The following is a 17,182-nucleotide window of genomic DNA, read 5'->3' as shown; positions in this document are numbered from 1 at the left end:
ATACTCATTTTTAATTTGACTTTTAATTACACTTTTAACAGGCCTGGACAAAGCATTTGCACTTTTTTTTGTTGTTTGCTTGGGCTATAGCTCCATAAATGTTTGTATAATGTGCAACTATTTGGGCATCTATTTTGGCCCAATCACCTTCTTCCAAACAGTCAACGAAGTAAGCCTTAACACTTCAGCTGTCCAGTGTAAATTGAAATCAAGGTTCCTTTCAAATTACCATGCTTTTATTCAACACCTGTGCCCTGCTTTTACAATAGTATGATTGTGTATTTCCCAATTTGTACTCTTGCTGACGTTTTAAAAATAAACGTTATTTTCATTACACACAAGAAAATCTGCAGATGCTGGAAATCCAAAGCAAAACACACAAAATGCTGGAGGAACCCAGCAAGCCAGGCAGCATCTACGGAAAGGAGTAAAGAGTTGATGTTCTGGGCCAAGACCCTTCTTCAGGACTGGAAAGAAAGAGCAGAATCCAAAGTAAGAAGGTGGGGGAGGGGAGGAAGAAGTACAAGGTGGCAGGTGATAGGTGAAACCAGGAAAGGGGGAGGGGTGAAGTAAAGAGCTGGAAGTTGATTGGTAAATGAGATAAAGGGCCGGAGAAGGGGGGAATCTGACACGAAAGGATAGAAGACCATGGAAGGAGGAGGAACACCAGAGGGAGGTGATGGACAGGTAAGGAGATAGGGTGAGAGGGGGAAAACAGGAATGGGGAATGGCAAGTACCCAGGAAAGAAGACTTTAACCCCAGGTAGACCTGCTTGTTTGAGATTCCTAGAATGCTGATGCCATGCAGATTACCGCTTAAAAACTGCAATTCTACAATCAAGATGAAGTAATAATAAAAAGACAGAAACTCAGAAAACTACCTTAATCAGTTCAATACCCTTGGCTTGCTGTTTGTTTGCCTCCTTTGCTGACTGACACTCTGGATGTAACCAGTGATACAGTTCAATCACACTTACAGCATCATCCATTCTGTAAAAAATATACATTGTGATTTAATTACAATAAAGGAAACTAGTTCATTAAGTTTAGCAGAAATTTAACTATCTGTACAAAGTTCAAAATAAGTTTGTCACCAACATGCATATATGCCATCATACACCAACTTGAGATTCATTTTCTTGCAGGTGTACTCAGAAAATCTAAGAAACAATAGAACCAATGAAAGACCACGCGCAACAGGACAACCAATGTGCAAAAGACAACAAACTGTGCAAATACCAAAGCAAAAGAAAAATAATAACAAATATATAAGCAATATAGAGATGAAGACTCCTTTAAAGTGAGTCCATAAGTTGTGCGAACAGTTCAGTGATGGGGCGAGTGAAGTTATCTCCAGTGTTTCAAGGACCTGATGGTTGAGGGGTATTAACTGTTCCTGAACCTGGTGCTGTAAGTCCTGAAGCTCTTGTACCTTCTTCCTGATGACAACAGCGAGAAGTGAGCATGACCAGGGTGGTGGGGTCCTTGATGATGGATGCTGCTTTCCTGCAATAGTGCTCCTTGTTGATGTGCTCAATGGTGGGGAGAGCTTTACCCGTGATATACTGGACCATATTCACCACTCTTTAGTAAGATTTTCCATTCAAGGGGATTGGTGTTTCCACACCAGGCACTGAGAGCAAAGAAAGCCCAGCAGCATCTCTACTTTCTGCGAAGGCTGAGAAAAGTCCATCTCCCACCCTTTATCCTCACCACATTCTACAGAGGTTGTATCGAGAGCATCCTGAGCAGCTGCATCACTGCCCGGTTCGGAAATTGCACCATCTCGGATCGCAAGACCCTGCAGTGGATAGTGAGGTCAGCTGAGAAGATCATCGGGGTCTCTCTTCTCACCATTAGGATTGGAGGGTGGCTAATGTAACCCCACTTTTTAAAAAAGGAGGGAGAGAGAAACCGGGGAATTATAGGCCCGTTAGCCTAACGTCGGTGGTGGGGAAACTGCTGGAGTCAGTTATCAAGGATGTGATAACAGCACATTTGGAAAGCGGTGAAATGATCGGACAAAGTCAGCATGGATTTGTGAAAGGAAAATCATGTCTGACGAATCTCATAGAATTTTTTGAGGATGTAACTAGTAGAGTGGATAGGGGAGAACCAGTGGATGTGGTATATTTGGATTTTCAAAAGGCTTTTGACAAGGTCCCACACAGGAGATTAGTGTGCAAACTTAAAGCACACGGTATTGGGGGTAAGGTATTGGTGTGGGTGGAGAATTGGTTAGCAGACAGGAAGCAAAGAGTGGGAATAAACGGGACCTTTTCAGAATGGCAGGCGGTGACTAGTGGGGTACCGCAAGGCTCAGTGCTGGGACCCCAGTTGTTTACAATATATATTAATGACTTGGATGAGGGAATTAAATGCAGCATCTCCAAGTTTGCGGATGACACGAAGCTGGGTGGCAGTGTTAGCAGTGAGGAGGATGCTAAGAGGATGCAGGGTGACTTGGATAGGTTGGGTGAGTGGGCAAACTCATGGCAGATGCAATTTAATGTGGATAAATGTGAAGTTATCCACTTTGGTGGCAAAAATAGGAAAACAGATTATTATCTGAATGGTGGCCGATTAGGAAAAGGGGAGGTGCAACGAGACCTGGGTGTCATTATACACCAGTCATTGAAAGTGGGCATGCAGGTACAGCAGGCGGTGAAAAAGGCGAATGGTATGCTGGCATTTATAGCGAGAGGATTCGAGTACAGGAGCAGGGAGGTACTACTGCAGTTGTACAAGGCCTTGGTGAGACCACACCTGGAGTATTGTGTGCAGTTTTGGTCCCCTAATCTGAGGAAAGACATCTTTGCCATAGAGGGAGTACAAAGAAGGTTCACCAGATTGATTCCTGGGATGGCAGGTCTCTCATATGAAGAAAGACTGGATGAACTGGGCTTGTACTCGTTGGAATTTAGAAGATTGAGGGGGGATCTGATTGAAACGTATAAGATCCTAAAGGGATTGGACAGGCTAGATGCGGGAAGATTGTTCCCGATGTTGGGGAGGTCCAGAACGAGGGGTCACAGTTTGAGGATAGAGGGGAAGCCTTTTAGGACCGAGATTAGGAAAAACTTCTTCACACAGAGAGTGGTGAATCTGTGGAATTCTCTGCCACAGCAAACTGTTGAGGCCAGTTCATTAGCTATGTTTAAAAGGAAGTTAGATATGGCCCTTGTGGCTACAGGGGTCAGGGGGTATGGAGGGAAGGCTGGGTTCTGAGTTGGATGATCAGCCATGATCATAATAAATGGCGGTGCAGGCTCGAAGGGCCGAATGGCCTACTCCTGCACCTATTTTCTATGTTTCTATGTTTCTATTACAGACAATTACACCGCACGCTGCATCCGTAGAGCAAATAGCATTATGAAGGACTCCGTGCACCCCTCATACAAAGTCTTCTCCCTCCTGCCATCTGGCAAAAGGCACCAAAGCATTCGGGCTCTCACAACCAGACTATGTAACAGTTTCTTCCCCCAAGCCATCAGACTCCTCAATACCCAGAGCCTGGACTGACACCAATCTACTGCCCTCTACTGTGCCTATTGTCTTGTTTATTATTTATTGTGATGCCTGCACGGTTTTGTGCACTTTATGCAGTCCTGGGTAGGTCTGTAGTCTAGTGTAGTTTTGTGTTGTTTTACATAGTTCAGTGTAGTTTTTGTATTGTTTCATGTAGCACCATGGTCCTGAAAAACATTGTCTCGTTTTTATTGTGTACTGTACCAGCAGTTACGCTCAAAATGACGATAAAAAATGATGACTTGACTTGATGCAACCAGTCAATACACATCTATAGAAATCTGTCAAACTTTTGACACTGCCACGCTTTCTTCATAAATACACACGTGCTGGACCAAAGACAGATCCTCCTTTAATATGACTAACAACAATAGAGTTGTCAGCAAACTTAAATATGGCATTGGAAATGTCCTTAGCCTCACAGTCATATGTATAAAGTGAGTAGAGCAGGGGGCTAAGCACCTGTGCTGATGGAGATTGCGGAAGAGATGTTCTAACCAGTCCAAACTGACTGGCGCCTGCAAGTGAGGAATCGAGAATTCATACTTAAAATCAAGAGGTTGTAGATCCATACTTAAAAATTCCAATTAATTTTATTCCAAATCATTTCCTAATTTCCCACTCCACCCCCAATTCTTAATGGACAGTATTAATTGTCCTACGACTCTGCAAACTTCACTGAATTGATCCATCAGACAAGAGTTGGCATCAACTCCTCCAGTTAAAGATGGCACTACCGAAGGTGGGCGACAGCTTACTGGTGGTTTTTAAAGCTAGAAATATGACTCTGTACTCTATTAATAACAATTTTTATGCATAAAATTGTGGAAAATGATCACCACAAACAATGAAGAGTCGAACGAAGGAGAGGCCAATCCGAGGGTCAAGGTGAGATGGAGTCGAAGCATGGTAAAGGCGTGTTTGGGTGGCTGCAGCGAGGTTGGATCCATCTAAGCACCAGGCCAATTTAGAAACTTTAAGTACGGGCTGGAACGTGGGGCCTGGGGCCCAGAGCTGAGTGCGGGGTACAACCCAGTGCTTGGTCAATTTAAACGTGAAGCCAGGTGGACTGAAAAGCCAGTGTGTCGGACCAGTTCTGGTCTGTGATGTTTCACTCCACAATCCACAGCGCTGAGGCTGTGCCATACTCTGGGCTTAGTGTCTGTGAGCTTTGTGGTGATTTGCCCCGCTGTGTGATGAACTGAGACTGAGGCTCTGGGCCTACTCTGGTTGCTCCCGGCTTCGGGCTTATGGATTCAATTTCATTCTGAATGTCGATGCTTGCTTTACTGTTTACATAATTTGTTTATTTTCCTCTCTTTGCCCATTGCATGTTAGTTATTTTTTAAAAATTGGTTTCTTGTTTTGTGGCTGCCTGGAAGCAGATGAATCTCAAGATTGTATAATTTATATATACTTTGATACTAACTGTGGTTTGAACTTTGAACTTAAAACATGAAGGTGTGACCCTGCACAGTGCACTGTAGAAGAAGTGATTTGCTCATACAAGTACATTTTAATTTTAATAAGGTTAAGTCTCAATGACAAACTTCCCATCTCTGAAAATTTACAAAAATTGGATCACATTATACTTTTTTTTATAAAAATGGCTGGAAATTTAGTTTGTACGTACTTTCTCAAAATTTTTTTTTGGTTTTTTTTGTTACTTCTGTGCAATTTTAAATTGAGTATTCTAATGTCATTCTTGGATTTTTCAGTCACTGGACTAAGAGGTACTGTTGCCTGTGGAGGTCACTATGCTGCTGACAAACGTAGCTGCATAGGAGCTCACGGAATCTCGGTTTGAGTAATTGTGAGCAAAGGGCACGGTGAGCACAGTCAGTTTGCTGCTACTGAACATTTCAGGACAATACATTTTGTCTTTCATATTTGCCCAAATAATTATACAAATTCCATTTGAAATGTTTCTCCCACCCGATGCTGCTGTCACTTTAAAGTAAATGCCTAAATTATTGTAGCACTTTGGAATGGATAAAAGGTGATAATTCTGCAGCTCAGAAGAAAACTACAAATTGTTCCATCAGTCAACAACTCAAATCTATGGCTCATTTGCATACAGTTTGAAAACTTCCGTTCATCACAGATGTTTGCAAAAATTAGCCAGCTCAACTTTACGCACATCATAACTCATTTAGTAAGGTGGGTAGGAGTATGCTTATGGCAAATCTGTGGGACAAGCTAACAGAATAATCTGCTGCAAACTGAAGCTATATTGGCACCATAGCTACTAATTTGATGCCAAAGTGATCACTTTGTACTGCAAGTTAACAGAAGTTATGAAGGATGACGCTCCAACATGATAGACATATGTTGAATTGGCAGTCTATGACATTGATCAGTATGCAGTATTGATCTGACACTAGCCAGTCCAAACAAGTCAACTATCACACATTTTGTCCAAAGCCTTAACAGCAGGAAGGGCCACATCTTCCATGTTCTCCCCATCTTCTGCATATTTAAATTGCCGCAATTATTTATAGGAACGTTGATGATTGATTTGTTGGTTGATTGATATAAAGCATAATGTGCTTTGTGTAATCATTGCAAGAGGTCCTTAACAGGATGAAGAGTACTGATCAAAATGCACAGCAGTGGATAGAATATAGGATTTGAAGATGCACTGCCAGACAGTGAGCACATGCTAGCTCACTGAACTTATGGGACAATGTGTTCAAAAGGTTCAAAGATTAATTTATTACCAAAGTATACAATTCTGAAATTCTTCAATTCTCCGGGTAGCCATGAAAGAAAAGAAATGGAAGAGGAAGCGCCCTGTTTCCACATGGAAACAGGAAAGAAACAAAGAAAGAAGAGAAAGGCAGCACGATCATCAATCCCCAAATTCCACTCGCCTGCAAAAAAACGAACAAAAACGGATCAGGCACATTGACACCCTCCCACAACCCCAAATCCCTCTTCTCCTACAAAAAAAAAACAAAAGAGACAGATCAGGCACATCCACCTCCAAGTCCCTCACAAACAAAAAACGAACTTGGAGTGCTTGAAGATGCATTCTTGCCATAGTGTGTATTGACATCTCTTCCCACATGTGGGAAGAACAGATTACAGGTTAGCATAAAACTAGGTGCTCAGTGTCCAGTGTGGGCCAGCATTTCTGTACTGCAGGTCCTCTCTGGGATACCAATGCCCAGCCGATGGACACTCACGTTTGAAACAGTGTTTGGGTGACTGACAAGCTGGATGGAAGTGAATTTGCTTTGAGGATGCCATGTGGAAACAGGGCACTTCCACTTGCATTCTCTCCTCCCACCCTGAGCCACCATAATTAGAGCCAGAGGGGGGAAGTGCCGAGTAGACTTGCTTGCTCACTGAGTAAGAGGCCAGCTGACAGCCACTTCGTTGTTTCTGTGATCGCTCCTGCACACTTTTACTTCATTGTCAATTTATGGACAGTTTGATTTGCAAACTGTTCTCAGGAATGGAACCCTGTTGTAACTTCAAGCAGCAACGGCCTATATGATTATTATGCAGTGTTTTGTTCTGTTTACATTGTTGGTGTGCCTGGAAGGGCAGTCCTGGTTCCATAGAAAGGTGACTTCTCTCCTCCGCATCAACCAAGGCCTCAGTTCGAGAAAATTGGGATGTTCAATTTCACTCTTGATCTGCCACCTTGAATGATTCCCATTCAATAGTTGTAGACACAATGCACCACCTCTTCTAGAGCTGGAGGCTGCAAGCTTGATTTAGTGCTAGCTTCTTGCAAAACTGCGTCCTGTGGTAGTACACACAGGCAAACAGGGAAGCTACTGAAATCACAATAATGAGCAGACAGCATAAAAGCTTGTGCACAACCTGTACTAGATCATTGGGCATGGGTTAATCAGACACAAGAACTACAAAATTGAAACACTACAAAATAGAAACGCAAAAAGACCATCATAGATCATGGTTATTTTATCACTGGATTTTCACTCCACTTTTTTGCCGTAATCCTGTAATCTTCTGTAGACTAAAAAGTGAACCACAGCCTTAAATACACAATAATTTCATTACACTATCATCACCGCATGCTTTCTATTGTCACTGAGGTTAGCTCCTCGTCGACTTATGAGAGGCCAGGGAAGAAATCGTGAAGGGCCTTCTGGAGACGTTTGCTTTGCCATTAGTCACTGGCAAAGTTCCAGAAAGCTGGAGGGTAACAAGAAGGATGGCAAGGACATGCCAAGCAAGATGGATTCAGAATCAGCTAGAGGATAAGAAGCAGAGGTTGGCGGTTTAAGGTTGCTTCTTCAGCTAAAGCCCTGTGATTAGTGGGTGCCCCAGGTGTGAATGTTGGAATCACTGTAATTCATTATGTAAATTATTTGGATATGAATGTACAAAGCACAATTAACAAGTTTTTTGATTATACTAATTCAAGGGTCCTTGTTGATAGAGAAGCAGGTTACAATGAATTACAAGGAGAACTTGATTAGTTAGGGAGAAAGGCTGAGGAAAGGCAAATGGATTTCAATGTAGTTAAGTGTGAGTTGATGCATTTTGGATAGTCAATCCGGAGCAGGACTTATACAGTGAATGGAGAGGCAAAGAGGAAACCAAAAGGAACCTTATGTAATAATCCTGTACAATGTTAACTTCCAGCATGCTATATAAAACTTTGCAATTCTGATGAACAAGTAATTTAAATAGTACTTACAGATTTCTTTGAATCATGTCTATTAATAAACCATCAATTCTCATTCTGTTCACCAGATACCACACCAATCCTCCAAAGTGCCTGGTTGATCGGAGAAGATCATACTTGCCATATTTATCAATATATTCATAAGTCTGGTGGTGAACCTGATGGAGATTTACAAAGTCAGTTGGTTTTCCAATGGGATCGTGTTCTTAACTTGCCACAATGACCATTGAAGTCAAGCATTTGAAAATGTTAGAATTCTTTAGATGAAATGTTGCTAGGGTAATACCTTGCAAATATATTGAATAAATTTCTTCCTGCTTCCTAGCCTACAGAGTAAAAACATGGTTCACTATGAACTGGCCAATAATGAGTTACTGTGTTGGTAGATGGAAACTGGCCTAAGGAACTCCTTAACATTCTTCTTCCTCATGGTAGGAAGGTGCGTCTTACTTAGCGTCCCAGCCTAAACAATTCTTTAACTCCCCGCACAACTTCTCAAAGATATTCAAACAGCAACCTGGATATAGAATACAATACAAAGCTAAAGTCTGATGTATCAGTATTTCAGTGGAGTAAAGGAAATTACAAAGGCATGAGAGAGCAGTTGACCAGAATTGATTGGAAAAGAACACTGGCAAGGATGACGGCAGAGCAGCAATGGCTGGAATTTCTGGAAGCAATTCAGAACGTGCGGGACATATACATCCCAAAGAGGAAGACATATTCTAAAGACAAGATGACACAACAGTGGCTAACAAGAGAAATAAAAACTAACATAAAAGCCAAAGAGAAGGCATATAATAGAGCAAAAATAAGTGGGAACGTAGAGGATTGGGAAGCTTTTAAAAACCAACAGAGGGCAACTAAAAGTCATTAAGAAGGAAAAGATGTAATACGAAAGTAGCTAGCCAATAGTAGAGAATACCAAAAAATTCTTCAGATACATAAAGTATAAAAGAGCTGCTAGAATGGGTATCGGACCGCTGGAAAATAATGCTGTAGAGTGAGTAATAGTGGAGAAGGAAATAGCAGGTGAACTGAATAAGTATTTTGCATCCATCTTCACTGAGGAAGACACAAGGAGTATGGTGAAAGTTCGAGAGTGTCAGAGGTCAGAAGTGTGTGCAGTTGCCATTACTCTGGAGAACTTTCTTGGGAAATTGAAAGGTCTGTTGGTAGATAATCAACTGGACCAGATGGTGTACACCCCAAGATTCTGAAAGAGGTGGCTGAAGTGATTGTGAAGGCATTAGTAGTGATCTTTCAAGAATCACTAGATTCTGGAACAGTGCTGGAAGACTGGAAAATTGTAAATATCACTCCACTCTTCAAGAAGAAACACAGAAGAAAGGAAACTATAAGACAGTTAGTCTGACCTCCGTGGTTGGGAAAATGTTGGAGCCAATTGTTAAGGATGTGGTTTTGGGGTATTTGGAGACACATGATAAAATAGACCGTAGTCAGTGTGGTATCCTCAAGGGAAAATTTTTCCTGACAAATCTGTTGAAATTATTTGACAAAATAACTAGCAGGATAGACAAAGGAGATTCAGTTGATGGTGTGTACTTCGATTTTCAGGCCTTTGACAAGGTGCCACACGATGCTGCTTAACAAGTTAAGAGCCTATGGTATTGCAGGAAAGATTCTGACCTGGATAAAGCAGTGGCTGATTGGCAAGAGACACAGAGTGGGAATAAAGGGAGCCTTTTCTGACTGACTGCTGGTGACTAGTGGTGTTCCACATGGGGTGAGTTGAGACCACTTCTTTTTACATTATACAGTATGTCAAAGACTTGGATGACAGAATTAATAGATTTGTTGCAACGTTTGCAGATGATACAAAGTTAGGGGGAGTGGCAGATAATTTTGAAGAAGTTTAGAGGTTACAGAAGGACTTAAGACAGATTAGGGGAGTGGGCAAAGAAGTAGCAATAGGAATACAGTGCCGGGATGCGTATGGTTATGCACTTTGGTAGAAATAAAGGGTAGACTATTTTCTAAATGGAGAGAAAATTCTGAAATCTGAGGTGGAAATGGACTTGGGAGTTCTACGCAGGATTTCTGAAAGAATAATTTGCATGTTGAGTTGGTGGTGAGGAAGGGAAATGCGATATGAACATTCATTTCTGGAGGACTAAAATATAAAAGCAAAGATGTAATTTTGAGGTGCTATAAAGCTCTGGTGAAGCCTCATTTGGAGTATTGAGTAGTTTTGGGCCCCTTACCTTAGAAAGGATATACTGACACTGCAGAGGGATGAAATGAGTTCACGCTAATGATTCCAAGACTGAATGCCTTGTCATATGAAGAGATTTCATATTCACCAGAATTCAGAAAAATCAGGAGTGACTTAATTGAAATTGATCAAATGTTGAAAGGCCTCAATAGAGTGGATGTAGAGAGGATGTTTCCTATGGTGGAAGAGCCTAGAACCAAAGGACACATCTCAGAGTGAAAGGATGTCCCTTTATAACACAGATGAAGGTTTTTTTTTTAGACAAAGGATGGTGAACCTGTGGAATACATTGCCACAGAGAGCTGTGGAGGCAAGTCATTTGGTATATTGGAGGCAGAGGTTGATAGATTCTTGACTGGTCAGGGTATGAAAGGATATGGGGAGAAGACAGGAGATTGGAACTGAGAGGGTAACTAGATCAGACATGATGAAATGGCAAAGAAGACTTGATGTGCCAAATGGCCTAACTGCTCCTATATCGTGTGATCTTATGGTCAAAGCTGGAACCTTTATGTCGAAATGAGTTAGTTTCTACATTTCAGTGCTGTTCACTGCCTCTGATGAAACCATGGTGTACTTACCAATTTGAAATGGTTTTGACTTGCATGGCTATTATACATTTTCCACAGCTATTTTATTGTCTGTTCACATTTAATCGCATTGAAGGTATACTCACTCTGATGTAATCAGCAGAATTTGGCTCAAATTGGACAAGACAGAAATCGAGAATGTCTTCAAAATGATCATGAGCAAAAACAACCTGTAACAGCCAAAAGTACTACCATTAAAACTAATATTTTGTTAAATATTGTCATTTCGTACACATAGAAAAATTACAGCTGGGAGTGCACATGGGGGAAATGCAGTTATATCAGAAAGATCACATTTTTTCCAGATGTTTTTGGACAAATGTACTTATGCTTTGGCAATGGTTATGATTATGATTAGCTATCCATAAGAGATTCAGATGGATGTAAATCTTTAATAATAATTTAATAATAATAAATCTTTCTCATTTAAAAAAAAGTGGGATTGATTTGTGTTTGGATAAGTACAGCATGTTTTGCATCTGCCTGTTCCAAATTTTCTAGTTCTGGCCTTACTTTAATAATTTAGGCAAGCTTCCAGTTAATATACGTTATTTGGTCCTTTCCAGAGAAATGCTGGGCAAACCTAATACAAAGATGTGGCTGTATAAATCAGTTAAAAAAAATGATATTCCTCAAAACTACTATAAATACTGCAGGTGATCAGCAGATTATTTTTACATCAAAAATAGCCTTTATTCATAATAAAAAATACAAAGAAGAAACAGTATAAAATTACATTCATAGTCATTACATTCAGCAGTGTTTGCCTATTTTTTTAAATCAATATAGCCCACTGGGATGATACTCCCCTTCAGTGTTTGAGGAGCTTCCCCACCCAACTCAGTTCTCCTTGTCCAGTAGTGGATGGAGCTTAGACTATGGTGCTTTCCCTGCAGAGTCCTCACGTGACTAGCCGAGCTTCCGTGAATCTTTTAGCATGTACATCTGAATCCTGGAATATGATAGTCAGCAGCATTCTCCAATAAGCATCACGCTGGATTGAAAGACCAACAAGTTTCAGGCAGACCAAAAGGGATCTTCTACCGAGTTGATGGCCTGCCAGCAGCAATTGATGTCTGTCCCTGGGATCACAGACACCTCTGTTATGCAGCTGCTGGGATGAACCAGGACAAGAACCCTTGCATCTTTCTCCAGGAGCACTTGGCAAATCTGCAGTCTGCAAAGAGGTGGGTGACTGTCTCTTCCCCACAGCCGTCCTGAGGTTACCGTGGATTGGAGATGATATGTTGTCAGTACAAGGAGGATCTGACTGGAAGGGCCCCTCTCGCCACCAACCGAGTGAGATTTTGGTACTTTTTGGTGAGATCTGGTGAAGAGGCATTCTGTCAAAAGATTTAGACAGATGCTTAGGGAACCATTCCACTGTATCCATAGAGTCCCTGTCCTGTAGAGTCTGCAGCACGGACCATGTTGACCACAGTTTGGAAGACTTGTGGGAAAGAGTGTTTGTTTAGAATAACTTTTTCTTAAAGGACAGATAGTAGTTTGGCAACAACCAGCTGACTGGGACTTAGCACAGCAAAAGAGCCAGACCTATCTTCTGCAACACCCGACAGGTCAAACCTCAACATGCAGTGATACCTGGTGCTCACATGCTAGACCACAAGACATAGGAGCAGAATTAGGCCATTTGGCCTATTGAGTCTGCTCCTCCATTCCATTATGGCTGACTTATTATCCCTCTCAACCCCTGCCATCTCCCCACAACCTTTGATGCCTTGATTATTCAAGAACCCACCAACCTCTGTTTTAAATATACCCAATGATTGCCTGCACAGCAATGAATTCCACAGATTCACCACCCTCTGACTAAAGAAAATTTTCTTCGTCTGTTCTAAATGGATATCCCTCTATCCTGAGGATGTGCCCTATGGTCCTAGACTCCCGCACTCTCGGAAACATCCTCTCCACATCCACTCTATCTAGGTCATTCAATACTCAATAGGTTTCAATGAGATCCCCCCCTCATTCTTCTAAACTCAAGTGAGGACAGGCCCAGATCCATCAAATGCTCCTCATATATTAACCCTTTCATTCCTGGGGTCATTCTTGTGAACCTCCTCTGGACCCTCTCCAATACCAGCACATCTTTTCTAAGATAAGGGGCCAAGAAACTGTTTACAATATTCCAAGTGCGGTCTGACCAATTCCTTGAAAAAAACCTCATCATTACATCCAGGGTTTTACATTCTAGTCCTCGAAATGAATGCTAACATTGCCTTTGACTTCCTTACCACTGATCAACCTGCAACTTAACCTTTATGGAATCCTGCATAAGGACTTGAAAGTCCTTTGCACTTCTGATTTTTGAATTTTCTCCCCATTTAGAAAATAGTCCACACCTTTATTCCTTCTACTAAAGTGCATGACTACACAATTTCCTACCACATATTCCATCTGTTATTTCTTTTCCCATTCTCCCAATCTGCCCAAGTCCTTCTGCATACACCCAGCTTCCTCAACACTACCTGCCCCTCCACCTATCTTCGTATCTTGGCCACAAAGCCATCAATTTCTTCATCCAAATTATTAATGTATAGCATGAGAAAAAGCGGTTCCAACACCGACCCCTGTGGCAACCACCAGTCACCGGCAGCCAAAAAGGCCCCCTTTATTTTACTCTGCCTCTTGGCAGTCAGCCAATCTTCTATCCATTCTCATATCTTTCCTGTAATACTATGAGCTCAAATCTTGTTAAGCAGCCTCATGTGCAGCACCTTGTCAAAGGCCTTGTGAAAATCCAAATAAACAACACCCACTGACTCTCCTTTGTCTATCCTGCCTATTACTTCCTCAAAGAATTCCAACAGATTTGTCAGGCAAGAATTCCCCTCAATGAAACCACGCTGACTACAGCCTATTTTGTCATGTGCCTCCAGTGCTCCAAAACCTCAGCCTTAATAATAGATTCCAACAACTTTCCAACCATTGAAGTCAGGTTAACTGGCCTATAACTTTCTTCCTATTGATTCCCTCTCTTCTTAAAAAGTAGAGTGACATTTTCAATTTTCCATTCCTCTGGAACCACTCCAAAATCTAGTGGTTCTTGAAAGACCGTTACCAATGCCTCCATAACCTCTTCAACTATCCTTTCAGAATCCTAGGGTGTAGTCCACCTGGTCCAGGCCACCTACCTACCTTCAGACTTTTCAGTTTCCCAAGAACCTTCTTAGTAATAGCAAACAAAAGAAAATCTGCAGATACTGGAAATCCACGCAACACACACAAAATGCTAGAGGAACTCAGCAGGCCAAGCAGCATCTATGGAAAAGAGTACAGCCAACGTTTCCGGCCAAAACCCTTTGGCAGTAATAGCAATGTGCTTTGGGTCTACGCAGCATGATGCAGCCACACACAAAGGAGATCATCAGGATGAGGGCAACATTGAGTACACATTCCTAGTGACTGTGCATTGTGACCTGTTGGACGATCTCCACCTTGGACCCCTAGATAAAAAGGGAACAGGCTGCACCCATGCTAAGAACAGACAAGTTCTCCCCAGTTACTGACTTGCTGTCAGCCAAAATGATAGTCTCATAAGCGTCTAGCAGGTCTGGGCCCATCCAATACCACAGAGTCAAGTACAACTCTGCTGATAAGCTGTTGCAGACTCCCCTGCTTGGTGTCATTAAACATCTCTGTGGTAGAGGACAAGAAATTCCAGAAGGCTGTCCTATATATGGTCTTACTTGTCGTACAGGCTGGTATAAAAGAATATGCAGATCTTCAATATGTCTGTGAGGAATTTACTGAGCTATCCTCTTCCTTAACGCTGTGGACCACTGTAAACTTTTTCGATGAAGAACAGTGAGCACGTCTGAAACTGTTCCACAAAGCACTCTCATGCTGAAGATGATCTGGGAGGATTCAATACCAAATTCTCCAGCTTGCCTCTTTACCTCTTAAAGTTCCTCCCTCGCATTCACCTCCTCAATGCAGCAGGTGGCACATCTTTAACTGGTTTCTAACTGGCTACTTCATAGCCAGCAAGGTTGTGTGCTACTATCATTGTGAATTAACACAATTCAGTTCTGATGACAGTTGATCTCCCCATTATACATGAACAAAGAAAAAGAAACTCTAATTTGCCAAAGGAAGCATATTGAAACTAGCTTCCAATGCATGTTGGCTTGCTGTAAATATTGGTATTGTGAGAGATGCCCACAGGTGTTTTGCGAAGGATCTTTTTATTTTGACATATTCTTGGAGAGTTTCTGTATTGCTTCTCGGTGATATTGAAAACAGCAAGTCAGCTGCTTTACATTACATTAATAATATTGGCACCATAGTCTTTCCCTGGAAAACTCAGGGAAATATAGAGAAAATCTGCTGGAAAAAAATCATATATCAAAAAGCAAATTAATGTCTTTCTCCAAATATCATTTGCAACAAATGGCCTCCAGCTTTTTGGAAATACGATTTGTCATAGCTTACTAAGTGTCCCTCAGATGTCCCCTCCCCCTCCTCCCACCTTTAAATCTGACTCCTCATTTCCTATTCTCCTGTCCTGCTGAGGGTCTAGGCCTGAAATGTCAACTGTACTCTTTTCCACAGATGCTGCCTGGCCTGCTGAGTTCCTCCAGCATTTTGTGTATGTTGCTCGCAAACTTGCCAGATTGTCTTTTGGGATGGAGGGAAGGGGTGGGTTGTAGAGGGTGTTTGTGACGAGAATACACATGGATTAAGATGTTAGCTGTCCTGTGCTGGCACCAGTGGGATTGGCAGTTGGGCTGCCACCTGTCTTCAGGAGAGAGAGAGATAAGGAAAACAATGGAGCAGCATTTGGAGATGTTAATGAAGGGACGGGAGAGTAACGGAAGGAGAGCTGTCAAGATCGGCTCACCCTTTGAACCCTGAACTGTTTGAAGTGATGGACAGGCGATACCCCAGCAGGGGGATAAAAAGGGACAGGTTCGCTAAGGCAGGACACACACGACACCCGAGGTAACGAGACCCTGGAAGCGGTGCGTCTCTCATAAGTCGGTGGGAAGTTTTGGAAGGCCGGTTGCGCGACCAGGCCATAGACGCACAGGGTGGAAAGGCACGATCGGCGGGAACCTGGTGTGTGTCCACCCTTGCCTGGGTGCCCGGTTCACCGCAGAGAAACGATCGTATCTGGAAACGGAGGGGTCACGGTCGGTGACCTCAGATGACATCACAAAGGACTCGCCCGAAAGCTGACTGCGAAGGTCTGTGTGGAAGCCGTTTTTGAATATTCATTTGTTTTGCTCTCTCTCTCCTTCCCCCCACTGTCCATCACCACGGTAGCGATTACTGCGAACTGAACTGAACTAAATTGAACTGAACTTTGCGTCACTTTGAAACTGGTCATTTACCCCTAGAAAACGATAAAGCTTGATCGATCCTGTTATCTTAATTCTGTGTACATGTATGTTTATCATTGCTGAACTGTTGCATTCATTATCCTTTTGATTAGAGTACTGTGTTGCTTGTTTCTTTAATAAAACTTTCTTAGTTCTAGTAAACCAGACTCCAACTGAGTGATCCATTTCTGCTGGTTTGGCAACCCAGTTACGGGGTACGTAACATGTTAAAGAGGATTTATTTAAAAAGATTTCCAATTTGATTTCAGGTCTATGTCTGCCTATCCGAGGAGTTAAACAAGGGACGAAGACTAGGTGATGAATTCCAACAAAGACATGGGGAAAGCAAATTTAAAGAAAATTTAAACAGCCAATGATTCGTTATAAAATTGCGCTGGAAGGATTTAGTCCAAATCCATCTTAAAAAGTCTGGATGAAAGCTGAAACTCAGCTTAACTGAGAAATATGTCATTTTTTAAAAAAAATCGAATTATATTCGAATAGGGTGATTTGACATAATCTATTATTATGTAAATAACAGTACATTTAATTTTAAGTAAACAAATCAAACAATGAAGTTATTGTCACACATTTCCTACTTCTATTTACAGCTGCAGATCTTGATCTTTCTGACACACTCAGAGAATCATTATGTACAGCACATATGTACACACACCAAAAGACATATTTGAATGATTATATATTATTTATACCAAAAAATAGGAGTTCTTTCTCAAATGTGTTCAGCAGCTAGATGATTGATAGGATAACTGATAGTGTTTAGGACAGATTCTATTCTACTGTATATTCTGACTTA

At 41.8% G+C, this 17,182-nt stretch overlaps 1 protein-coding gene across 1 annotated transcript in view; it reads right to left on the bottom strand.

Annotated features, from left to right (window-relative positions):
- mrps22 (mitochondrial ribosomal protein S22) overlaps positions 1 to 17,182 on the bottom strand; it is a 38,102-nt gene that overhangs the window by 2,298 nt on the left and 18,622 nt on the right. The window contains exons 5-7 of the mRNA XM_063044920.1: positions 11,107 to 11,190; positions 8,207 to 8,352; positions 882 to 990 (exon numbers count right to left, since the gene is read on the bottom strand). Of these exons, the coding sequence (XP_062900990.1) occupies positions 882 to 990; positions 8,207 to 8,352; positions 11,107 to 11,190 (339 nt within the window). The remainder of the gene's footprint in view (positions 1 to 881; positions 991 to 8,206; positions 8,353 to 11,106; positions 11,191 to 17,182) is intronic.

This window comes from Mobula hypostoma, chromosome 4, assembly GCF_963921235.1.
Source record: "Mobula hypostoma chromosome 4, sMobHyp1.1, whole genome shotgun sequence".
In the NCBI taxonomy this organism is placed as follows: Eukaryota; Metazoa; Chordata; class Chondrichthyes; order Myliobatiformes; family Myliobatidae; genus Mobula; species Mobula hypostoma.
Note: the sequence above shows the minus strand (reverse complement) of the source record. Positions and strands in the feature narration are given on the sequence as shown.